This window comes from Lycorma delicatula, chromosome 8, assembly GCF_047948215.1.
Source record: "Lycorma delicatula isolate Av1 chromosome 8, ASM4794821v1, whole genome shotgun sequence".
In the NCBI taxonomy this organism is placed as follows: Eukaryota; Metazoa; Arthropoda; class Insecta; order Hemiptera; family Fulgoridae; genus Lycorma; species Lycorma delicatula.
This window is the reverse complement of record NC_134462.1, coordinates 50,976,591-51,004,583: the sequence shown is the minus strand read 5'-3', so window position 1 is coordinate 51,004,583 and position 27,993 is coordinate 50,976,591. Positions and strand designations below refer to the sequence as shown.

The following is a 27,993-nucleotide window of genomic DNA, read 5'->3' as shown; positions in this document are numbered from 1 at the left end:
TTTTTAAAAAAATTACAAAAAAAAACAATTTGATAAGTTATTTTTAATAGAAACTGATTATCATAACAATAATAATAATAATAATAATAATAATAATAATAATAATCATTGGGAAATTTATATTTCAACAATATAGAAAAATATTTACATGATGATACATTAATTTAAGATTTTGTTTTACTTTTACAATTCGTTAAGTCTCTAGAAAATAAAATCAGTTTTCTAAGAATTAAAAACATTTTATATTAAGTGATTTTGAGGTAAACAAAACTTATACAGATCCGAAAGTACAGTTTAATCGAGTAAAATTATAGTTTAAACTTCTTTCAGAGAATTAACTTCTAATAAATAAAAGTATATACAAATAAATAAAGAAAAGTAAATACGTCTAGAAGAAAGAGAAAATTTTTTCACCTTCCCTTTCTTTGAAGACTATCTTTTTTTGATTATATATATCTCAATGTGTCTTAATACATACACATATAATATGCGAGAAAAAGTGACAGAAAGTAAAAAATAAAAAATAGCAAACAATCCAAACAAAAAACAAATTAAGGTAATTTAGCTCTCGGAGAATTACTATGTAATAAGCATAATAATGTAGTAAAAAAGGTTGTTGGTTACAAAAGGAAATGTAATCAAGAGAAATGGCCGTAGACTAACCATCGAAGTATGTAAGTCAATTAAATAGTGAACTGACACGGTCAAGACCATCCATGATAATTCAATGTTATTTTATAAAAACAAAACTAAATAAATGGTAATAGTTGTAAAACAGTATAGATTAGAGAAAGACAAAATGAATGAATACCAGTGTAGAGGTGGGTAAATGAAACTATCATACGTTTCATGATGCGTTTGGATTCCACAACACAAACACACACACACACACACACCATATATACATACATAGATAGCTACTCCTACCAAACTTACTATCCCACCCATTAACTTACTAAAAATACATTGTTTTAAAGTCATGACTGTGGAACGAATATATAAACTAGAAACGCATCTTATTTTACCAGTATAACTTTATGTATCGTACTGTGAAATTAAGTAAAATATTATAATGCAACAAAAGTGGTCAACAATTTTTTTAAAGATTGTAAGTAAATTAGATTTATAATTACAACATTTCAATTAATCGTTTTTAAATTATATATTAAAATTGAACAATTTGGTTATATTCATTATACTATACTTCATAGTTTTTTTAAATATACAAAACTTTTGCTATTGAAAATTAATTCAAGAGGTGATAAAAATTATTTATTTATATAAATCATTTCTTTCGCCAATTCTTGAATTATATTTATATTGGTAAGAATAAATAAGATTTATTCTATCTGAATTAATCATATCAAATTCTAGATAAATTTAGTAACTTATTTCTATCAAATAATCTTTAACATAAAAATACTATAAATTTTTCTCTCATTCTGGGTATTATAATAAAATATTTCTCGAACAGAATTTTTTTATAGGTCAACCAATATTTAAATAATCAAAAAATAAAATATTTAATAAAACAGACCAAAGAAATAAATAATAAATACAAGACCAACTTCAAAAGTAAACAACAAAAAAGTTTCAATTTTTCTTAAAATTTTAAACTTTTAATTTAGTTTTATCAATATACATTTTTGATTAAACGCACATTATAATATAGATTAAACTTTAATGTACCTACAGTATTATTTTTTTTTAAATAATAATTTTTACTAAAATAAAACTACAGCTTCAAAAATATTACCAGAGGTCTTACATTAACTTACGGTTAAAAAAAAAATTAAAGCTTAAATTCATTGAAGTTCTTTAATTTCTAATTTTGTTTGAGCTCATCACTACTAGGATAAGCTGTATTAAACCCATCAATAAAAAAAATACAAAAAAAATTACAAAAATATATTTGATTACATATAAAAAATTATTTTTTAAAAAAGCTTTTATTTAACTAATATTAAAATTAATAAAAAAAAAGGAAACAAATCAGAAAAACAATCTAAAAAGTAAAAAGTAAGAATTAAATCAATTTGAGAATTTTAAACAAAAAAAGTGTAATTTATTAACAAAAATATAAAAATGCACTGAAAAGTAAAAAATAAATTATATAAATATTTAATAAATAAAAACTAAATAAGTGTAATAATGTAAAATTTAATAAGTTCTACAATCAATCAATCAATATTATCTAAAAATAACCTTTTATTACAATGTATACCTGCAGGTACAGGTATTCACAACAAAATTGTGAAAAATCGTATATTGAACGAAATCATATTGTGAAAATCATATATTTTGTTTGATCATAAATATTTTATTAGAAAATCTTGCGCAGTTCTGCACAAAAAAACTCTTTTTTTCTGACGCCCTTACTATTTCGCAGTTAGAACACACTGATTTTCATACCACTACATACGTTTGGTTATCGTGTAGATCCTACACACAAGCATCAAGTTCACTCACTGCATAATCGCATATGAAAAATAGGCCATTAAAGGTCAACATAACCTCAAATTGAGGTTATACTCAAAACTGAGATACTCAAAATTGAGGTATCCCCATAAACGTAAATAAAATTCAGTTTCACCCCCCCCCCCTTCAATCTTCCATGTGACCAAAATTAATATCGTACTTTTTTCCGAAAAGTGGGTAAAAAATTATATTTATGAAAATCTATGTTTTTTTTAATCGTAAACAATTATTTTTTAAATTATTTAGTAAACAATTATTTCAGGTTTTAAAATTACATGATGAAATACATGAAGTTATTTTACACAAATACTATAATAGAATTAACTTAGAGAATATTATAACATTAAACGTTTGCAATACATTGATCGTATATCATGGAAATATGATTTTACATTCCACTTGTGCTGGTTTTTGTTAGATGTTAGTTCAGATAATCTCAAATTACTATAATAAATTCATATACATTGGTATATTAATAAAATGTACTATTAATTTAACTGGGTTTTCTTGAACATCACTACTCGGCATTAAAAAATTATGAAAACAACATTTTATTCATAAACGGAAGAAACTTTTTATTATATTATAATTTTTTTATATTTAAATATATTATAATTTACGCTCGCAGTTATAGAACGACTCTAAACTGCTGTTGCCAAAAATCTTATTTTCGAAGATAGATAAATTTTATAGCGTATGATACAATGACGAACTTTCTGTACTATTTATCTCTAGATACCATTATAAAGATGTATGTAAAACACATATGATGTACTAAACACATATGATGTAGTTTAAAGATGTATGTTACACTGCCATACATCTTTTTGTTTTATTTACCATTATAAAGATGTGTATGGTTCTAGATACCATTATAAAGATGTATAATTGCATGCTTAGTCTCAAATTTCTAATTGAAACGTTGTAAAAAAAAGTCTTAGCCAAATTAATGGATAATAAGCAGTTATATTTTTTAAATGTAGAAAGTAACGAACAAAAAAAAAGACAGTCATAAAAAATATTATAATAATTAATACACATAATTTTCATTTTATATGATTTAGTTCATAACATGAAAAAATATATGTAAAATTTACTATGAAAATTTATAATTTAAAAATATTTTCGTGGAAATGTTATAAATTTATTTTTATATTATTCGTAATCAAATTCGACAACATTCCCCTGAGTACAATTTAATAAATAGTTTTTCTTTCTTTACTAATATAGATAATATAAAATAAAATAAAACTATTATTCAGTTTAAAAAATATCTTCCTCTACACGATGATTATAAGATAACAAAATAATTTTCAATAACACTGCTCTAAGTTTTACTCGTTACTTGCTGAAAAGTCTTTCTTGTTCATTTTAAGAATTGTTAGGGGCTATGCTTTTGAATATTTTTTCTTATTTTACTGTTTAGCCTCCAGAACCACCGTAAGTATTACTTCAGAGGATGAATGAGGATGATATGTATGAGTGTAAATGAAGTGTAGTCTTGTACAGTCTCAGGTCGACCATTCCTGAGATATGTCTCAGGAACCCAATCACCAAGATCCAACCGATGGTAGAGGGGGGCTGATCTCCCGTGCCGGATTTACTACCAGTGTGTGGAAAGGCCCCCTTAGAGTTAAAAGGATACTCTCTTGGACTGAGTAATACTTCACTGTTTATCCGGCTCAGGGGAGTAGAGGTGGAAAAAAAACACCAAAGAACACTGGATCCACGATCTAGTATTCAAATCTGTATATAAATAACTGCCTTTACTAGGCTTTGAACCTTAGAACTCTCAACTTCGAAATAGGCTTTTGAATACTAGATCGTGGATACCGGTGTTCTTTGATGGTTGGGTTTCAACAACACATCTCAGGAATGGTTTACCTGAGACTGTACAAGACTACGCTTCATTGGCATTCATACATATCATCCTCTGAAGTAATACTTACGGTGGTTCCGGAGGCTAAACAGAAAAAAGAGAGGTGCTATGCTATTTCCATTTAAATAAAACTAAATTAACTTCTCTTAGATTCAAACTAAATGTAGTTAATTATAGATGGAATATAAAAATAATCAGTCATTCAACTTTTTTCATCTATAATTATATATATTTATATATGAAGGTTCCCGGTATGATATATAGATTATTTGGTTCTGTAACGATAACTTATAAAATGTATAATACGCAACGGAGGTATTAATAAGTAGAAATTGAAGTTACCCAAAACTGTATCTATGATAAAAAAATATGTATGAACTTTTTTCCTGTTAATTATATCATTTTTTATGACAAAATTATTATACATTAAATACTGCAGTAATATATAATTAATAAAAAATTGTTCATACTTTTTTTTCCGAGTTTTTATATATTAAAATTTACAATTCCAGAACTACTATAGTTTCAAAACAGAATGGAAGATTCTGATTAAGAGATACCTATTAGTAAGTCGATCTTTTAAAAGTTAAAAAAAACTTTTTGTCCGAATACTTATTTTTAATAATCATGAAAATTAGCGTATCATTATTTCTAGTTATAAAAAAAACCAAGATGCAGATCTTTTTTAAAATCATTATAGGTGAATTATTAAAATTTTGTTTTTTTTTACCCAATTGGTTTATTTGTGTGTATCATACAAACAGAATTTATCACAAACTTTGTTAAATCGAAAAAAATTACAAAATTTAAATTAAAACCTATATTAAAATGGCAGATATGTTATTGATATAATATTTTTTTTGCAGCCGTTTTAACTATACAATTTGATAAAAAGAGAAAAAAATTGTTAAGATAAGATGCAGTAGATAAAGGAAATCGCCATCAGTTAACGGGATATTTATTCTATTTTATATAGTATATTTGTATTTAATATTTGCATAAAAAATTTTCACCGTATTTTCTAATGCTTGCACATCAATTTATCTAATTAATTAAATAAAAGTATCTTTGCTTCGTTAAGCTAACTTAAGTGTTGTAAGTTTATTAATTACTAAGTTCTTCAAATATTTTTTTAATTGATGAACAAACGTTTTTAATTATGTTTAATATAGTGTATCCATTGATAGGATCGTAATTGTGTATGTTGAAAATTATTATTTATATTTAATTATAATGGTTTTATATTTTCTTTTTTTCAGGTTGTCAGCGTGTTATTAATAAATTATTTAATTCATCAAGTTGCATCAGAAAAGAAGTAAGTAACGTATTTTCTAAATTAATAACATATATATATATAAAACAACTAGAACACAAACCAACAGCTAATTTAATTAATGAAAGACCCTTTAAGGTTAATTTAATTAACCTTCCCTTAATCTTAGGGAAGGTTAACTGTGTCCCCTATTATGTATTAATATTTCTGAAACATTTTGAAGGATATAAAAATATGAAACATGAAGATATAACGCTCACCAGTTCTATTGATAAAATAAAATGCTATCTTCATTTGATTTTTTTGAATAAGAACAAGTGGATTGAATTATTTAATAAATTATTTCTTGTTAAATATAAAATTTCTTGTTGTTAAATATTTCTTGTAAAATTTTAATAACCTTATAAATTATTTATTTTAATAAAATAAAAACTTACAGTTAAAAGCTACTTGTAAAAAAAACATAAATAAATAATACAAGAAAGTTGACGATAACCCCTGCTTTTCAACCTCATCCTGCACAAAGTACTTCTGGAAAGAGAACAAAAAAAGGAATGAAACAAGGACAAAAAAACAGCGGAATCCAAATCAGATGTCTGGTCTTTATGAATGACGTGGCTTGCTAGAAGAAACAGAGGAAGGGATTAAATAGATAGAGGATCTGAAAAAGGTGGCTGAGAGAGCAAGTCTACAGATATCCTTTGAAAAATTAGAAATAATTCTAAGCATAAAAACGTATCCCAAAAGAAAATTACCACAGATTATGGAAATCTTAAAGTGGTATCTTAATTTCAAATATCTAGGGGAGACAATAAAGTACAACAGTACGGATAGACGACAACAGAAGAGAGAAAAAAAACTGGCTAAATTACTTTTCTAGACGAAAAATATCTACAATAAAAAGAATCTTTCAGATAGGGCAAACTCAGATTACGCCACAATGGTGCGATCACTGGTATTGTACGGAAGTAAACCGTTACAACTTACCATTCGGACCCTGTGAGCCGACCTGCCATGCCGGACGTACTGCCGGTTGGCGGTGAGGTTCATTAGAGTCGCAAGGACACTCCCCTGGGTTGAATAATACTTGATTGTTGGGCCGGCCCAGGAGAGAAGGAAAAAAAACAAAGAAAAAACTTACCAACTAGGAACCATTAAAGAAAATAGAAAGAACACTGAGAACAATCCTAGGCCTCATCAGAACAACAGAAGGGTACAGAATGAAATCCAACCAAGAATTATATGCAGAAATATAAGTTATCGAAAAAAGACTAAACTCATACATATCATCCGCATTCATCTTCTGAAGTAATTCCTGACGGTGCTTCCGGAGGCTAAATAGAAAAAGAAAACAAAGGTATCGAAAAAGCGATAAGAAAAAGGAGAATGAGATTCCTGGGCCATGTAAACAACAGAATGGATGAACAGAGACTAAATATACCAGAATTCATTAAACTCTGGGAACAAAAGATCAATCATGGGCACCTAAAACAAATTAAGTAATTAATTACAGAACCTGGGATCCAAGAATAGGAATGAGTTATTCAAACAAAAAAGTTGAATTTGAAACTGTGAGAAAGGAAAAGAATCAAACCAAAGTGAAATGGTTGGAAAAGAGAAAGAGCACAAACCTGGAAATAACGAAAAAATATTGGGGGAAAAAAGAAACCAGAAGAAATGATAATTGTATGGTCCATAGTTGGACCGCAAAAAAAATTAAAACAAAAAAAAACAAATTACGATTCGTAAATTTTTATTCAAGTATGTGAAAATGTCCTTTGTTATTTTGTAATATTCATCAGTATCTGTGTCCAGATGCTACACAGCTACGTGAAAATAGATATTTCGGCATTACATCTCAGAAATTAAAAATAATAATGAACAAAATTAATAATCCAATTTTCTCTCCAATCATTTTTTATTTTCAATAACAACCTTCAGTCTGGTTAATTTATTAATAAATTAATATTTATCACTATCTAATAAACTAATAATTTACTAATAAATTAAATAACTAATGCTATTAATAAAAACTTGAAGCTTGAGAAATTTGTTTCTGATGTAATATTTGTGCATTTATGATGATAATTTTCAGAATGAATAAAAAATTTAAAAAACTTTTGTAGGAACGTTCTTGAAAGTTAACATCCTTAAAAGAAAATTTTGGCCGATAATTTTCATCATTTAAAAAAATAATTACCTAACAACTTCCCGACTTCTGGATATTATTATTACATAGTTATTTTTCTGAAAAAAAATTATGTAGTTCTAATCGAAATTATCAATTATTTTTCGATTGTTATTACTGATTGATTAAAATGATCCTTTACGTAGAAAAAAATTAACAATGAATAATTATTGAAAGTTGAAAAAATTGATAATTTCTAAGATATTAATTTTTAAGACGAGATCTAATTTATGTAAGAATTTTAAAATGCTATCTTTCATAATCATCAGAGGATTTTATTGGAAAATATTTACCGCAATATGCAATAATTTACCTTCGGTTCATTTTTATTTTAAAATTATTTGGCATATTTTTCATTAGACAAATATTAGTTTTCCTTCAGAAAAAATCAGTTAAATATTTCAGTATAAATAAAATAATTTAAAGAATTTTTGTTAAAAATGTTTACAAGAAACTAAGAATTACAAGAAATTAAGACCTATTAAATTATTAATTATAAGCTTTAAATGCTAACGAAAAATCAAATGAAGCTAATTATGAACGAAGATCCACCATTGAAAGTTTAACTTTTAATTTTCTAATTTTTTAATAATCAATTAGCTCATTTGTCACTTGTATAAAAATTTCATATAAAAACAAATAAAAAAAAGTAAAAAAAATATATACGCATATTTTAATTAGGATAAGAGAAATTTCACTAACCAAAATAAATTTATCTATTTTAGGTAGATTTCATAAAAAGTTACCTATTGTAATGAGTAACATGATTCGACTTCGGGAAAATTTCGACATATCTTCGCGTTTCACAGCCTCTAGACCCCAAAATCACCGTCAGCTCAGAAGTTATATTTATATATATATTTCGCTTTCTTGTGGACACGATAACTGCCGTAATTTTGCGCCAATCACTTTCAAATTTTCCTTAAAAATAACTCGTAGGAAAATCTTGATCAAGTTCGTTAACCGCCAAAATCAGACCATGGGAATGGAAATGGGGGGGGGAGCTTTTTCGAAAAAACAAAATATCGCTATTACTTACTTATTAAGTAAAATAACGAATTTGTTTAAAGTTCCAACTATTCTTTGAATAAGGGCTTAAAAATTATTTCAGTAAAGGTTTTTGATATCACCAACCATTGACCCAGGAGGTGGAAAAATGGGGTTTTGAAGACAAAAACATCATACTTCCCTTAATAGGCACAGTATCGAATCGGTTTGAAGTGTTCGTTAGTCCTCTAGACATTACCTAAAGCCTTTGTCTGAAACAATTTTTGATATGACCAATCCTTATGGGTAGGGATGATCAAAATGTTGCTGGAATTTTAAGAAGATGGGGCTTGTCGTATGCTAAACATTTGAAACGTTTTTCACATACAAACATTGTCGTATTGAGTAAATTTAAAGTTTTTTTTTTGGCGTTAATTTCGGCAACAAGCCGAAATTAACGCAAAGTAGTGGCCGGTAGATGATGATCCAACCACTAACAATCGGGTTCTGAAGGGAGACCAACCAGGCCTCCTTCCAACATGCAGGAAAAATTCCTGTCCCTTCCTGACCCTTAAGGATCGCCGCCGTTATACCGTCCGGGCCAGGACTGTGGCTGTTATGGAGTCGGTTCTTGGCCATAGCCATCTCATCTCAAATAACGTATACCATCGCTGCTCAAACTCAACGAGGCCCGACAACACCCGTTTAGATGGAACAGCCGTTCCAGATCTGTCCTAGCACATTCCTCCGTCAAGATCAGTAACTGTCTGCCGAAGCGTTTCATAACCAGTTAGTATGCCCGGCCCCAAGGATCATCCTCTAGTTCAGTACAGCGTTCCTGCCATTTCCTCCTCTTCGAGTTCTTGATGGCGTTCCGAAGGATTATCCTACACTGCAAGTAGTGCTAGGATGCGAGGTCATAGCCATCTCCACCGTGACCCTGAGTCCTTACATGTTCCTCCTGTGCCGCTGGAGATCTGTCCTCAAACGGCTGATCTCGGGGGCCTACAAGTAGCCGGCCGATGACGGCGGTTATCCCCTACTTAGCACCGGTGAAATCTACCTCCGGCCTCCGGCGTGCCGAAAAGGATTTTTTTTATTCCTTTCATCAACTACAGACTTATGCCCAATTACGGTTCTCCTTTTTTTTGGAATGATAAAAAGTGAATGGATTCGATTCGAACCCTCTTAAACTTAAGTTATTACTACTCCATTACGGAGATCGGAGAAATTAGATTATTTTAATTTGAAAAATATTTTAATGTAACATAAATTAAAGGAATATTTTAATTAAGTTAACAGCTGCAAAATAAATATAATGACACAAAAGAAATAATTAAAACTTAATACAAGGTCAGATTTTTTGTTCTTGCCGGGATTTTTTTTAATTTAAAACGTATTAACAATGAACTTTCTAGCAAAGGTTTAATGAATCCATTACTATTTATACGATTCAGTTATTTTTAAATTAAATCTTTTCTTTATTTCATTCGTTCATTTACTTCCTTCATGACTGTGATTTTAGTTTTTGTTGATTTTTTTAAAAATTATTATTGTAGAAACAATACTAGCAAAATAAGAAAACTTATACAAAATAGAATTGAAAGTTTCATATTTCGACTATTAGTTAATAACTGGATAAAAATAAAATTGAAATAATGTCCCAATTGCTATTAACTTTATCTCAATTATTTACAAACCACGCCTACGAGATCTGGTAGAATGATCATTACATTAATTAATGCAATTATTTAAAACGAATTAATTTAAAATCGAATAGTATTATTTATTAAAATAGAAAATAAATACACATATTTTTAGTTATTCCGTTAAAAATACTGTAATATTTTAACTTTTTCCAGAAATATTTATAAGTTGCAAACTGGTTATCAACAAATATCAATCAATCTCCAAATGCAATTTAATATTTAATCACATTTTTGTTTATTCATCATTATAAAAAAAATTATGATTTCAATTTCATTGTCTTAGGTAAACTATGATAAATTTTCATTAATTATAATAAAATTTTTTTTAATATTCAGGACAGATAATGCGAACTAGTTCCCAATAAAATACGCTCATTAAGTACCTCAAATGACGGGATGGAATTTATTTAATCATAATTATTTTATTCATTGAAATAAAAGTTCATTACACCTACTTTAACTATTTTATTTAAAATTAGATAAAAAGCGTGTAAGTGTAGAATAATGATGTTTAATAATAATAATAATAAAAAATTAAAAAAAAACAACAGAAGTTGTGATCAATTTTATAAATCCCAACGTACTATAAGGTATCACAAATTATATAATCACAAATAATCATTTAATTATTGCAATAAAGACTATTAATTGTGTGTGTGTGTGTGTGTGTGTGTGTGTGTGTGTATGTGTGTGTGTGCGCGCGCGTGTGTGTGTGTGTTTCCCATTCAATTTTGTTAGCTGATATTAGACATAATGTATATAATTATAATGAAATAATACTTTATATAAAAGATGCTGAAATTCAATTTAAAAAAAAAATGGATAGTATCCTATAAGTAACTTTAGATAAAATATATATTTTAAAAAAAATAAATATTCAGAATAACTATGAATATTTTATAAATAAATCTGGCTTACTATGTTCATCAAAAAATTTTTTCTGTATAGATATTTATTTCCTACTTTTTTTACCTCTAATATAACTTTCTATCACCAATCTTAGAAACTCATTTCCATAAGGTTAAATTCTAACAGAATCTCATCCCTTGAAAATTCATGTTTCAAAACCAAATAATAACCGTGGAACTTCCAGAATTCTTGTGAACAGATCTGAATATTTCATTTAGCTTTGTTTTTTTTTTTTTGTTTTCTGTATGAAAATAAACATAAAAAATTTATTTAATACATTTAAAAATATTGGTATAACAGTTGTAAACATCTTACTGACAAGATGTTTTTCTTTTAACGTTGACTTATTTTAATTATTTACATTCAACTTTTATGAACGTAATAATTTTATATTCTTCTTTTTTTCATTTTAATTCCCTTTTATAAAAATTTATATGTACACCGATAAAATTCATAATTAATCAGTTAACCTTGATGATGGAGGAATAATCCGAAAGCGCTTCGATAGTCAATATTCACAATTGTTGGCAAGTGGATATTTTTATTTTTATATAAATTAAAAATTTATTCAAATACCCCTAAAATTTCTAGCCATTTTCATAAATTTTATCAATGACCAGTTATAAAAAAAAAACAAAAAAAAAGATTATAACTATTTTAAAAGTATTCGATATTATCTGAACAATCATAAATTAAAATAATTCACTTTCTTTGATTGACCGAAAGGTTTTATTTTATTTTGAATATGTTGTATATATTTTACATGTTTTAATTATTTACAAATAGCTAGTATTTTTATTCTAAATTAAAACTGAATGACCCAGAAATTTTACCATTTTTTTTTTTTTTTATGTATATCTTGAGCTCCATAAATTTGTACTTACATATATTTTGTGATAGTCTAGTGCTTAATTCCATAAGCTATTATACGAGGTAATGAGACAGATTATATGAAGTAATGAGACAGATTTTTCTTTGCAAGATGTGGGAATCCTGCAGCTTGCGTAGGCACACCATCTTTGAACTTGGTTTATAAGCTACTTCTAGTCCAAGCGGCACATTGATGCAACTGCTCAGTCGTGAGTTGTGCTGTAATAAGGGAACACGTGTTTGTGTCTCTCGTCACAGAAATTAAACCGCAAAATATTGCGCAACGGTATGCCATTTCTTTTTGCGTTAAATCGGATGAAAGCGCGACGACAACTTACGGTAAGCTTCAGAAGGCTTTTGGAGAGGAGGTTATGTCAAGAGCTCAAGTTTTTCGATGGAATAAAATTTTTAGTGAAGGCAGAACGAATGTTGAAGATGAAGACCGCAGTGGACGACCATCAACCTCACGGACAGCTGTCAACTTGACCAGGGTGCGTGAAATCGTACGATCTGATCAAAGATTATCCGTGAAAATGATTGCAGAAGAACTCAACATCAATCGAAAAACGGTTCGTCTAATATTAACTGAAGAACTTGGTATGAGAAAGATTTGTGCAAAAATGGTCCCCAAAAATCTCACACCACAACAACAGCGAGAAACACGGAAAAATGTGGCAGCCGATCTGTTAGAGCAAACGGAAATCAATTCAGATTTGTTGAGCCGTGTTATCACTGGTGATGAAGGTTGGTTTTTTCAATACGATCCAGAGACAAAACGCCAAAGTTCGCAATGGTGCTCAAAGGGATCACCCAGACCAAAAAAAGCTCGCATGTCAAAGTCAAAAGTGAAATGCATGCTTGTGTGCTTCTTCGATTCCAAGGGAATTGTTCATAAAGATTGGGTGCCTCATGAACAAACAGTTAACCAATATTTCTACAAAGAAATTTTAGAAAGACTTCGTAAACGAGTTCTTCGTGTCCGTGCCAACATCGCTGATAATTGGATTCTGCATCACGGTAATGCGCCATCCCATACTGCTCTGTCAGTACAGCAATTTTTAACCTCAAAACAAATTTCAGTACTACCACAGCCACCTTATTCACCAGATATCGCTCTGTGCGACTTTTTTCTATTTCCAAGAGTCAAAATGGCGGTCAAGGGACACCATTTTCAAACAACACAAGATGTCCAAAAAGCTGTGACGAGGGTCTTGGAGGATATTACAGAAGATGAGTTCCAGAAATGTTACCATCAATGGCAGAAGCGCTGGAATAAGTGTGTGCAATCAGAGAGGAACTACTTAGAAGGAGACAACACTACACATGACAAACGGAAAGCAGCATTTTTTTTCACATCAGTCTCATTATTTTATTGTCGCACCTCGTAGCCATATTTTATCGTACTCGATGGAATTAAAGATTTTTTAAATAATTTCTCAAGTTATCATAACAAAGTGATCTACCAAAATTTTAAAATAATACAAATCTAATCTGATGGAAGTTTTACAGAAACATTAAAAATTGGATAAATTTAGACTTATAAACTAATACTCTTAAAGCAAATTTTCTTTGCCATTTTATATACCGTTTTCTTCGTCTAAAACACAACTTCGGTCTTTTGCGTAACACAACAACAAAAAATGGTTTGAAAAAATTACATTCTATCGATGGAGTAGTTAGAATTAACAACATTTTAGTTAAGTGGCTATTTTAAAGAAAATTTTCAAAAATAAATTACCGAAATATTTTTTAAAATTTTGAAATGATCTGTGCTTGAACATCTGTAGAATATTTAACATATCGCGTGTTTAAAATCTTTACCACCGCATCGGCAACTTTTATACTATTTATTCTATTTTCTTCAAATCTGGTTTCTCCATTCTCTTCTAGGAGCAACAAAAATAATTATTAAAATTGGGGATAAGCAATACTCTCTTCTGCGTCAAATCATCCAGTTTATGAATTTTATTAAATTTTTTATATTTTAATTACATTTTTACAATTTCTTTCGATTTTTTAATTAATCTTCCATTATTTAAATTTACTCTTTGTTTTTTTTTAATATTTCCATTATTTTCCAATTTTGTATAGTCGAATGCTTTTCCAATGTCTACAAATATGTAATTATATATGTAATCCTTTATTTCTATATACCTATCATCAATAGTTAAAAAATTAGTATAAGTTAACAGAATTTGAATCATTATTAGCGTTTTTTTTTTTTTTTTTTTTTTTGCTTGATAAATTAATTCACCACAGAAATTTTCAAGAAACTTGTACATGGGAATATGAAAATAAAATTTTGTAGCGTATGAAAAGTTCCAACCTTACCGGAATTCGAACCCGGGACCCCCCAAATGAAAGGCTACCACTCCCCCACAGAGATCTGTTTTTATCGTAAACCTTTATTTTCTAAATATGTTTTTTTTATCATAACTCAAACAAAGCGTTTTCGAAATTATAATTACAAGAAATCTTATAATTTTGGCAGTAGAATAAATTACACAGCAATTTCTTTACTTTGTGATACACTTTATATTTTTTTATACAAATAATATTCTTACGCTATTTTACAGATATATACACAACTAGAAACGAAAAATTTTTGCAGAATGTTCAGAAATTATAAGAAATTTTAAAAAGCTATACAACATAAAACATATGTCTGAAAACATATACATATGTCTGAAAACACTTTGTTATTAAGTTAAGGATAGCAAAAGATTTCGCTTGGTTTGCAGTTCCCCCTGTGAAATGAGATCATATTTAAATTTATTAATGTGTTATATACGAGGTAAACTTGAGGTTTCTTAGGTTTGTTGACCTAACCCACCGAGTTGGTCTAGTGGTAAACTCGTTGTCACAAAACAGCTGATTTCGAAGTCGAGAGTTCTAAGGTACAAATCCTAGTATATGCTTTTATTCGAATTTGAATACTAGATCGTGGATACCGGTGTCCTTTGGTTGTTGTGTTTCAATTACATATCAGGGATGGTCGACCTGACACTGTAAAAGAGTATAATTCATACATATCATCCAGATTCATCGTCTGAAGTAATAACTTATGGTGAATTCGGAGGCTAAACAGAAAAAAAGTTTTTTGACCTTAAAAATAGAATAAAAAAGGTTCCAGAACTCTATCCTCCCGTAGTTTTTATGATATTCAACGCAAAACAGAAAACTTTGGTGACGAACACGTGTTTTAGGTTTAAAGTAAAAAAAAATTGTTAAATAACTAATAAATGCGTAAATCTCATTACAAAAACTTACTAGAGAATTTAATTACGAGTAATTTGATGTAATAAGTCTACGAAAAACAAAACAAGAATTAACTTTTATTATAAAAAACAAAACAGAACAAAAACTTAACAGAAAAAATTATGAATTTTAAAAATTAAACCAACACAACAAATACACAAGAAACATATATTCAAGTATGTAAGTAGCTGCCGGCCTCCGTGGTACGAGTGGTAGCGTCTCAACTTTTCATCGGAGGTCTCGGGTTCGAATCTCGGTCAGGCATGGCATTTTCACACCAAAAATTGTCATTCATCTCATCCTCTGAAGCAATATATAACAACAGTGGTCTCGGAGGTTAAAAAAAAGAAGCAAAGTATACAAGCAGCTAAATAAATTATAAAAAACGTTGGATATCATGAAAACTATGAGAGATGATACAGTTCTGAGACCTGTTTTATTCGATTTTTCAGGTCAAAAAACATAAGAAACTATCACGTTTACCCCTTATATAAAGCCTTAAAAAAGAAGGATACTGAAATCAGGCGAAATTTTTCGCTAGCCGTAACTTAATAGTAAAGCTTTTTCGGACATATACTTTATGAACCTTTTTCTTTATTTCAAGCTCTTAGAATCAGTTCCTTAATTATTTCTCTTTCCACCTGAATCACTCTGTAAAAAGAATCAATATAAAATAGATTATTTCAGCTTTAAACTTGACAGATTACAAAATAGCTTTAAACAATTTTTTTTTTTTGTGCAAATACTTCAATTTATTTTTAATATGAAAAGAAAAAAGGCTAAATAGAGAATTAAATAGATTTGTGCCTAGATTGCACATTGTTTATTGCAATAAAAAAATATATAAAAAAGTATGCAGTATAATTTTTCAAGAAGTAAATTACAAAAAAAAAATAATAATAATAATAATAAAGAATGTGCTAAGTCACTACCAATAAAGTTAAATAAACAGAATTAGTTTGGACATATAATAGTGAGTTCTTTATTTCCTAGATATTGAACAAAAGAATGAGACGCTCCTCACGGTCGCGCTTTCCGCACTGCACTGACCGCGTCACTACACTTGCATGCGTTTGAAAGTAACACTTTTCCCATCCCAATAAACACTTTCTCTGGCCTTCTAGAAATCTTAATATATTAAAAGTGCTTTATGTTTTACTTAAATAAAGCACACAATTACATATAAAACTATTATGTGAATTTAATTGTGCGTGTGTGTATTTTTGAGGGCATTCTTTTAACGCACGCAATTCCAACGTATAAACCATACTTATAATTATATATACTTTTTTAGAGATTTTATCATCATTTCATTCCAAACATATTTTCATAAACATTTAGAGAATTTTATTTTTAAATAGTTTATACAAAGTAAAATTATTTGTTAATGAATCAAAATTATTTATCAATTTTATGGTCATTAATTAATAGCTAATTATGTGCGAACATAATAATTACAATGTTATAAATTAATTATTAAAAAAAAAATACCAATAATAACTTCACCATTCACTGAACATTGTGCATTGCTGTATTACTAATTCTTAGTACAGGATATTTCTAATTTAATAATCGTTTGAAAATTCGCATTTTAATTTATTAATAATAAATTAAAAATATATATATATTTTTGTGTGTGTGTGTGTGTGTGTGTGTATGTGTGTGTGTGTGTGTGTGTATTATATATTGTGATTTATATATAACTTGAATTAATAATTTTATTTTATTACAAGGTGATAAAATCAAATCCAATTATTATAATTCAACTTAAGCAATATTTCGGTAATTAGAATAAAAATCCTATCCCAAAGTAATAAAATATAATAATTAAATAGAAAAAACGCTGACAACACAGTTGTAGGACTTTCCCGAAACTCGGCTTTAGCTGCGTTCCGGGGAAGTCTTACAACTGTGGGTTGTTTCTGATGCACGGCTTACACACTTACACACTTACACACACACACACACACACACACACACACACACACACACGCAAAACACAATTTAAAATATTTCTCATTCTATTTAAATATAATATTTTTTCGTTAATAATAATTTTGTTGGTATAAGAATATAATTATAATTAAAATACAAAAAACCGATTACCAACAATTGAATTTTAAGCGTTCAAGCGCCTTCGGAATTAAATTCCATCTTCAGGAACTCTCATATTCGTCCTATTTATAATATTAATTAAAGATTTAATCAAGATTTTTTTATAATTTTATATGCGAAGTTTTAATTAATATATAAAATAGGACGAATATGTGAGTTTCTGAAGATGGAATTTAATTCCGAAACCGCTTGAACGTTTCGAATTTAATTGTTTGTAAGCGGTAATTATAATTTTTTCGTTTATTTAATTCAATGATTCTAACTAAAGTGCGCGCGCATATAGTATTCAATTCGCGCGGGTGTGGCGGTATTAGCGACAACGGTCGGTATTAACTAAACTAATGTAATTTCACAACTTATATAGAACAAATTTGTACAGTCGGAAGACTGGTGTAGCCACGAGGCTTAACGCACTAGGTACCGAATCAACCGGGTGACACACGTACATACAAACATTAACAACCGGAAAATTTCCATACGGTCTTTCGGGTTTCTTAGGTATCAAACGGTGAAGATCCGGTGAAAACTGCATGTGCCCAATTTGGACGACTACAATACTTTCCCTTCTAGAGCTATAGCGCTATCCAGACGGGAAAGTAAAAATATCCGATCTTAAGAAGGATATCAAATAACATTTCTGCTTTATAGAATAATTTATAGTTGCTTTTATCTACTTTGTCGATTAAAATTTTAAAATTACCTGTTCTTTTATTAAGAATATTACAATATAATTCAGAGTGAAAAAATTATTTTCATTTTACGAGTAAATTAACATTTTTAAGATTTTTTTTGGTGCCTTTCTTATATAATGGTAATATAAGAATATTTATTTAGAAAGTAGACAAATTAGTATGTTTATTTATATAAAGGTATTAAATTAGCCTATAATATTAAGTAATAAGCAGTAAATAAATTAAAAAAAATTATCCGTATCTAATCCAACAGAAAAACATGCTTAATAGCGTATTATCTTATTAACTCATTGTTACTATAGATTCCGAATAATGGAATAATTTTCTGTGGTAAAATATTTATTCCATTTACCGGATTTGAATGTATAATTGTTTTTGTTGTCACTGAATTATGCAAGTCGTTTTTATTTACAATTAAAAGTCACTTGACTGTATTTTAAGTTGGTAATCTTTAATCTATTTTTTTTTTCAATTATTATAAAAATGAAAAAATAAAATATTTAAAGACCTCACGTGCATTCATACAGTTACGCACGAGTGTGAAAATGAATGTTATAATCTAGAAATTTTTGGAATTGTACCTTTCGGAAAATGTAACTTTATTTATTTAGTCGAGTAGACCAACTTAGATATTTGAGTACTTTGTATTTGATAGGCCAATATAAAAGAGTTTAACAGGCCATCAGTTTGTTGCAATAAAAAATAAAACGATGTTCACATAATAAATTATTTACATTCGAGTTAGGTTCATGCAGTATGTGGAGATGAGATTTTTAAAATACAGAGAAACAACAGTAAGAATTGCTACATAAAATAATTACAATGAGAATTGCTACAAAAGTTTTATTGAACTAAAACGTTTGATCCTTCGTTGTTATTATATCCCACAATCTGAAGTTGAAGAATAAAAAAAATATATATATATATATATACAATTTCTCACTGCAATGTAATAATACTTACAGTTACGAAACTAGAAATAATACACGGGTTGAGGTAAAATATAATTGTTTAACTAAAACATAAAATTCAACAAATTACTGCCGTTTAGTTAACATTTTATTATTTTTTTTATGGTCAACTTAACCTCCATGCGTTTGTTAAATTTTTCAGCACGTCTTCGTTCTTGCTCATCTGTATTCGTTCTCTCTGCCACAAGAACTTTTATACTGCAAATTATTCTTCGGAAGCTTTCAAGCCTATCCTTTGGAGGTCCTCTTCCATCTGTTTTAGATAATCTTATCTGTTTCTCTTGTTCCACAGGTTATCAGAGATTTATTTGGATCTACCCTGATAATATTCCCAACGAAACTGAACCTTGTTTTCCTTATCGCTGTTTCTATATCTTCTTAATTTTGGTAGATTTCCATGTTAGATAACAATCTTTGTCCTTCCTCTGTTACCTTTCGACCGTGGATTCTACTTAAGTTTTCTTTGACCTTGAGGAACTTTGGAAATTGTTTAGGTGTAATATTTCAATGCTATATAAAATTAATGATCTAACTACAGCTGTATAAATTTTAGACATTATGTTTGTGTTAGAGATTTTTATTATTATTATTTTAACATTATTTAGTTACTTTGTTTCGCGATCTTTTAGAGCTACGTCTTATTGAAGATGTCTTTGGTATAAATCTAAGCTTCTCCAGTATTAATATTTTATTTTTAATTAATTATTAATCTATTCCTATTTTATTTATAATCTCTCCTAGGTACTTAAAATAGTCGGTAAATTTATCTTTCAGTATTTAGATCCTATTGTCTTTATCTTTTGTATGAATGATTCGATGTTTGTCATGATTTCCGTCTTGGTAAAGGATACCAGTAGGCCTGTTTTTTTGGGTTGTCCCAGGTGGTCAAGAAAGCCTAGCCACCTTAATCTGACGTTTCGGTTTTTGGATCCGATCTTGAACTTTGTCTAAAATCAAGTTGGTTAGGACTGGTGACAGTCCATCATCTTGTCTCAAACCTGTTGTGAATTGGAAAGGTACGCTTATTTTTTTTGAACCTATGTTTGGGTTACAGATTATTTTAACATTATTTAGTTGCTTTGTTAACATTACTTTATTAATCTTTACTGAACCAATAGTGTAATCATAATAGGGTAACCTTACAGCATTTATTTTAAAATTCAGTTTTTTATCTTATTATCATAAATAGTTATTAATTTTAAACACTCTTTAATTTTTTATGATTTGATATTTTCTATATTGATAATTATACAAACGTAACGGCTAATTCCAAGTAAATAGAATAATAAATGTAAACAATACAATAATTAGTATTTTTTACTTTTGTAGCTCTGCCCCATGAACGCTCCTGTGCTCATTAAACTCATGCTTGTGAAAGTAATAATGATAAATAAAATGCCTGTTCAATCTATAAAAAAATACCAGTGTATCATTCATTTCTTTAGAGCAACAATACAGAATCCGAAACTTTGAGTGATCTGAAGAATGTGGGTTTTAAAATAGTCTGCCTACATTTTAAAAATATTACTTATAACTGGTTGCCCAACCTTTGTAAGAGTAAACATGTATTTTCCCCGGTCTTAACTCGACAAACATCAGAAGTAAGTGACCGTACTTTGTTTCTCATTTTTTTAAAAATCTTTTTGAATGTTTTTTAGTCAAGTAACCGAAGGCAGTTGCTGCCAATTGTGACGTACTGACAGTTGGTTGAGCCGCCCACCGTACCCCGTCGTACCCATTAAAAAATCGAAATTCAAAAAACTCAAAAATAATTTTTAGATTTTATATGAAGAGATTGAGCAAACCTCAATCTAATGAATATCACGTTTAGTATAGTCGGAAATGGGGAAAATTTGCAAACATTGTTCAAATTTTGTTTTCCCTTTCTTCATCCTTTCGAAGGTCGAATTTCTAAAAATCTAGAAACTGGATATTTTAGATATTTACATGAAAATTACAAATACCAAAAATCAGGTTTATATCTTCATTTGTTACCGAAAAATTAAAAAAATAATCGGTTTTTAAAAAAAATCAAAATTCATTTTAACAATATAAAATCCCGAATTTATAAAATCTAGATTTAAAAATTAATTTTTAGATATTCATATGAAGATTACTCACACCAAAAATCAAGTTGATATATTCATCTGTTACACAGAAATTTATAAAAAAAAGAGAAAAAAACAGTAAATTTCATTGTTACTCCATTTTAACCCTGTAAACTCGGAATTTCAAAAAATCCCTTTTTAGTGTGCACTTGCACCGTGTATACAAATTTTCATCAGTTTATTCTGGGCTTTGATGAATACAGTCAGCCAGGACAAGTTGCTTATAGGTACAGATTATCTCACTTAAGATGCATTTAAAAATTTAAAAAATCTAGTGTGGAAATCACATGACTTCCTTGTATGCCTATTAAATACATACACATTTTTTTTTAAATGAAAAGTACGTAAAATTTTATTTCATTAAAAACTTCTGATATTTTTTTCATAATTTTTTAAAATTATTATTTATAGTAAAACCATTTTTACAAGTAGAGGTTAATAATTATTAATTAATAAATCAATATACTTAAATTAAAAAAAAAAAGTTAAAAAAAGGAAATGAAGTCTGATTCAAACCGATGTGCCTTCCCCTTGAAAGATCCAAATATTTCATTAATTAAAATTTCATTTGGCTATAACTCTGGAACCAATGAAAATAAGTACCCCTTATAATATATCGTTGAAAAGCTCTCAATCAGGACTTATCACTGCAGTTAAAAAAAGTCCAAAATCCATTCTTTTTTGGGTTTTGATTTTTTTGGACACTTTTGGTTCAGTCGATTGCAATCAAAAAGGAAGGTGCACAACTAGATCTTACAACAGTCCTAAATACAAAATTTCAACATCCTACTGCTAATCGTTTCTGAGTTATGTGAGATACACACTGTACATACGTACAGACATAATGGATATTTCCGTTGAAATCTGAAAACCGAAATTTTTCGCGATCACAATACTTCCTTTACTTCGTACAAGGAAATAAAAAGATAAAAAAAATTGAAACCTTTTCTGTAAAAAATGTTTTTAAAGACCGAGCGGGAGTCTTGACTTTTCTTAATGTGAAAAATAGGTCTTTAGAAATAACGACCTTCTTTTTGGGGAAGAGGTTTTTAAAATAAATACAGAAAAATGTATAAACTTGACTTATATAAACATGTAGGGAACGATAAAGCATACAATTTCAAAGTTTTCAATTTTTTGGGGGCAAATCACATCTTTTTATGCTTAACCGTTACCATATATTCAAGATCTATATTGTAACTTTCATTTTATAAATAGTACAATGTTTAACATATTATTACTCTCTTGTACAATTTACCAAAATTAAATAATTCATTATATTTCAAAAATATTTTGAATGAAAACTAAAGAAAATATTTCAAAAACATATTTGAAGCCTATCAAAATTGTTTTAAATTAAATTAGATACTTGATTGTTTTTTTTTACCATATTAAATGATAATGACGTTTAAACTACTTTTAAATTGAAAAATTTGATTGAAATTAAAAATAATTGTTTTGGAAAAAATGTTTGAATAAATAGCCGAAATTTCGGTGAATCAATTAAAACTTTACTTTGTTCAATCAATTTATTTTTTAACATTACTACATTATTACATTACTATTATTATATTTTTTTATCCTTGTTTTGTTTCAGAAAAAAGGTGATAATTAAAGTACCAGCCCACGTTAAACATATCTACCATCATCATCTAAAAACAGTGCATATACATCAACCGAAACCAAAAGAACATCACATACATCATAATCACGTTCATAAAGAACATCAACACCACGATCATCATGAAATAATACACAACGACAGAGATGATTATAAAAGTAATAGAAATACAAAAGGTTATGGAAGTTGGAGAGATTACGATAGCGAAAAAAGTACAAAAACTTATAGAGATTATAGAGCGTATACATCATTAAGTAAAGAAAGACCACCGCCTCCTGAACCGCCGATATACTATGACGATGATTATGTAGCGGGTGGTTATAGAGGTTGGAAACCGATGGGAGAAGGTAAAGGATACAATCCTTACAGATGGAGAGATGATAGTACGTACGGTAGAGGACCCGGTATTAAAAATAAAGGTGTCGTATACGAACCGGAAGGTTTGGGTTTAGAAAAATCAAAACGTTATGAAGAAATCGATTTAACATACGGTGCCGCTGAAAAATACAGAAATTATTATTCAGGTATTACGGATAATAGAGGTTTTAAAAATCACGATGATTTAATACGAAATTATGATAGCCCAGAGGATGTAGAATATAGTACGTCGATAATCCGCGATGAATATGCAGTACCGCCGAAAGAATTTAATAATCACGATTCAAGCTATAATATTGATAAAAAAGTACAATCTGATGTAATATATAATCAGGATAGTACGAATGTATGGAATGAACAATTAAATTCACCGATAAATGTTTGGACAGAAAAAACAAAAGTTGTAACACCACCTGTGTTACCGCCAATTAAAGAGTCTATATGGCCTGCGTTACAAGAAAGTAGTTGGAATTTAAATAAAAATAGCGATACAGTATTGTACAATTACAACAATAATAATAACAATAACAATAAAACTAACAACAAATCCAATGCAATAGCAACTGCAGCGTCATTTGTTTATCACAATCATGGATTAAGTACTCCAGTAGAAACAATAGCAAAACCAGTGACACCTGTAACACCATTTCAATCAACATTTGTTAATAAAAAACCTGTCTCATCGTATCAAGTACAAGTAATGCATTTTAATAATGAACAACCCCAAACACGTGTTTAATTATAAATATTTATTATAATATATATATATTTTAATTAAAACTGAATGACTGAAAACTAAACAACCCCCGAGGTTTTCAGTTGATAAAACATAAAATGTTTCTTTTCTAATGACATTTGAAAGTTTGTTAAACTAAAATCTATGAATATTAATTTTTTTTTTTTGAATCTAACAAAAATAAATTACATTTCCTTTTCTTATCCTACACATATGTTGTTAAAAGCCAAGAATCTATGTATTATTTAAAACACGGTTTCTACTTATTGAGGTGCAACCATTAATTTCAGTTACACCAAAAGTATCTGTATAATTAATTATATGATTTTATATGTTTAGATTTACTTCCAGTTATAAAAGGTTGATTTTAACTTTTTTTTTGTTCTAATTGAAGTTAAAAAAAAAAAATACAAGAAATGTATAATGAATAACCTTCAATATTTCAAGATATTTACCCAATAACGATAAAGCAGATTTCCACAAAAGAATTTTTTTAAAAATAATTTTCCAAAAATTTGGTATTATACAACCCCGATAATTCGGACTAGACGGAATCGAATGTGGTTTGCATAAATGAAAGTTAGAATAATCTATTATTACTAATTGAAACCGCAATTAAATATGAAGTGTACACAAAACCTACTTGAAATATGTATTAATAATAAATTCAAACGTTATTTAAAATAAAACAAATTTTGAAAAATTACAAGTAAAAAAATAATGTATAAGCCGGCAATAAAATCCCTACGTTATTCATATGTCTTCAAAAGAGGGACGGTAGAGTTCAGTGTGCTATTTTTAGCTGTGAAATCTTAACGCTTTTATTTGTATAAAGACGAGAAAATTTAACTGGTGGTTTACAATCTAGTATTTAATCTATTGATAAATAAATATTAAAGATATAAATTTTTCGATTTGAAAAAATTAATAAAATAAATTTTTTCTACTTATAAATTTAACATACCGTACCAACTTATAATTAGAAAAAAACAGATCGAATTAAGATAGGTTCTGAACTTTATAAAAATTAAAACGTGTATTTAAATGATAAAATACGTTCGGATAATTCAAATCTCCAAATGTTATACTGCAGTTTTATAACTTTGTATTGTAACGTTTGAATTACGCGGTTAGAACCCGAATCATAATGATCATTACAAAACAGATTTTCCTTATGATTTAGGTTTTCAGCCAATTAAAAGCCTACTTCTTTCAACCACTGACAAATCAGAAGCGGGTATTTTGTAATGTATAAACGGTTTTTTTTTTGGTTTATTTTACTTTGATTTTAATCCGATTTTGTAGTTAGCAAACAAACGTTAATTTGAAAGTACACCAACAGATAAGTTTCTATATTACATTGTTTTTATTTTTTTTAATTATATCTGATTCTGAAGAAAAAATATCTTTAACACCGATCGAAATTAAAGGAAAGGCAGAATTTACGACTAATAACCTATTGCCAAAGAAATGTATGGTTTAATGTATTCTTTGAAAAAAAAAGATATATTCCGTAAACAAATTTTATCACCGATTTAAATCAATAATCCCAATATTTCCTCAACGGTAGAAGAAAATACGGTATACAACACTCTATTATGGCCATTAATGGACGCTTGCGAAGTTTACGACACTCGCTAAGGCTCGTGAAGTAACTTACTTCGTATTAATGTGTATCATTATTATAGGATAATTGCATAATGTACTACTCTATTAGATAAATTAATATTTAATAACTAATTACAGGACTTTTTTGTCCAGAAATGGCTGTAAGAGTTTTCACAAATATTAAATTACATCTTGAAAATTTAAAATATCGGTTTCACAAACTTATTGCCACGAATAAGTTGTAAACAAAACTTTAGGAATTTATTTATGAAAATTCAAAATTTTATAATTTGAATATTTAATTTAAATTTGTCGCAATCATGGAATAAATATATCAAAATATATTTTTTTTATGTTAAAACTCAAAATAAGAAGAAATTCTTCTTATAAAAAATAAATAAGAAGAATTTTTTATAAGAAGAAATTTATTATTTATAATGCAAAATAAGTTTATATCATCGTTTGTTACACATTTCAGCTCTATGAAGCTGTAAAGTGGACGATGGGAAAGGCATACAGAAAACGTACTGAAGCTTTTCAGATGTGGATGTGATACAGAATGATAAATGTCAGAAGGCAAGACCATATAACAAATGAAGTATTAAGGAGAATCAGAGGGAACAGGAAAATGGTAAATTGGATTGAATATAGGAAAAGGAACCGGCTAGGACATTGTATGAGATGAAGGTGTTTATTAGTGAATGCGGTAGAAGGCTTGGGAGAATGGAAGGAAAGGAGAAGGAGAGAAGAGATTACAAATTATGGATGATATGGAAAAGAAAAATATACTGAAACAAAGGATAGACAAGGATTAACAAAGTGGAGAGCTGGAACCGTGACAGCACCAGTCTATTGGCAGAAAACTATGAAGGAATAAATGAATAATCAATACTACTGATATGTTAAAGATTTCATTCTAATGGTAAATTGATTTCTTTTTTTGAAAAGTTATTATCTTTATTAGAAATATTGCATTTAAATTTATTATTAAAATTAAAAATTCCATTAATTTATTTTTAATCATAAACCCAGAATAATATATCATGAAAAATCGTAGTTAGTACTTTTTACACTCGGGTTAAACTTCCATATTATTACTAATTAAACGTTATTTGATCTCAATTAAACATTATAGATGATCTTACTTTCAAAGATCTCTAACTGTTTTAAAATATTCAGCATTGAGCTATAGTTACAGACTAACTCTGTCCATTTGTTTAGTGGACAATATGCTCCATAAATTTATACTACAGTTCCATAAAAACTTATGTTTTTCATAGCAAGCATCCCTCCATTCTACCGAGTTCCATATGCCATGTTATAATCCCGATAATTCGTTAAGTAGAAGAAAATCAAACTTAATATCAAGAACTACATAGATTATGTTTAATTATATCTGTTATAATAAAAATACCCATTAAAAAAAGTTTTAGAATTTCTAAATTCATCGACATATTATACATCTCTAATAATTTAAATAAATTATAATTTAAGGATTGTTTCTTTAAAAAAACAAATTTTTTAATAATAATTTTATTAATTCGTTACAAAATTGAATAGATTCTATAAGTTTGTTTAGTAATAAGATGTAAACCAGTAATTTCTTGTCATTCCTTGAAATCTTGCAATATAATTACATTATTATAAAAGGAAGTACTTGAGAAAAATCAAAAATATTCCTACAACCGTTTCGATTTGTACCTCTTAACGACTTCAACTTTCCGTAAGTAAAATTTATAAACAAATCTGTTTTCCTTTCTTCTGATAGTTTAAATAGAAACTAATTAAAAACATTTCTTCAGATACCTCCTTTTAATTATTAAACCCAATAAAAAATTAAAATGGTTACCCTTCTCAATAAAATTTTATAAACTTATCAATTCATTACTTTTTCACACAATTAAGACAAAAGTAGCTTCTGTCATAAATATATAAATCTATTTCAAATTTAAGCGAAAAATTCATTTTTATTACATGTTTCAGACCTTATATTATTTCTGAGAATTTTATTTTTAAAATAAATTAATCATTTTTGGTGGATCCGCGATCACAAGACGAGTTGTAGTTGTACCTGATTAAATTTAAATAGAATAGAGTTTTAAAAAAATGTAAAGTAGAATCATAACATAAACCACTAATTACGCTCTTGGAGAAGATTAATTTTAATTCAGTCTATGCCCAGAAATTGTTTTTTGAAATTACCTCATTTTTAT

The 27,993-nt window shown here is 28.1% G+C and overlaps 1 protein-coding gene across 1 annotated transcript; it reads left to right on the top strand.

Moving 5' to 3' along the window:
* The first annotated feature begins 1,000 nt into the window (after positions 1–1,000).
* LOC142329236 (uncharacterized) lies at positions 1,001–24,175 on the top strand. Its single transcript, XM_075373644.1, has 3 exons — positions 1,001–1,108; positions 5,617–5,672; positions 23,035–24,175. Exons 1-3 carry the CDS (start codon positions 1,073–1,075, stop codon positions 24,173–24,175), a joined length of 1,233 nt encoding a protein of 410 aa, XP_075229759.1. The 5' UTR covers positions 1,001–1,072.
* The last annotated feature ends 3,818 nt before the right edge of the window (positions 24,176–27,993 follow it).

Coding starts and splice junctions, on each gene's coding strand:
- LOC142329236 (XM_075373644.1), top strand. CDS start 1,073: ATGCAACAAAAGTGGTCAACAATTTTTTTAAAGATT. Junction 1,109..5,616: donor CAACAATTTTTTTAAAGATT/GTAAGTAAATTA, acceptor TCTTTTTTTCAG/GTTGTCAGCGTGTTATTAAT. Junction 5,673..23,034: donor CAAGTTGCATCAGAAAAGAA/GTAAGTAACGTA, acceptor GTTTTGTTTCAG/AAAAAAGGTGATAATTAAAG.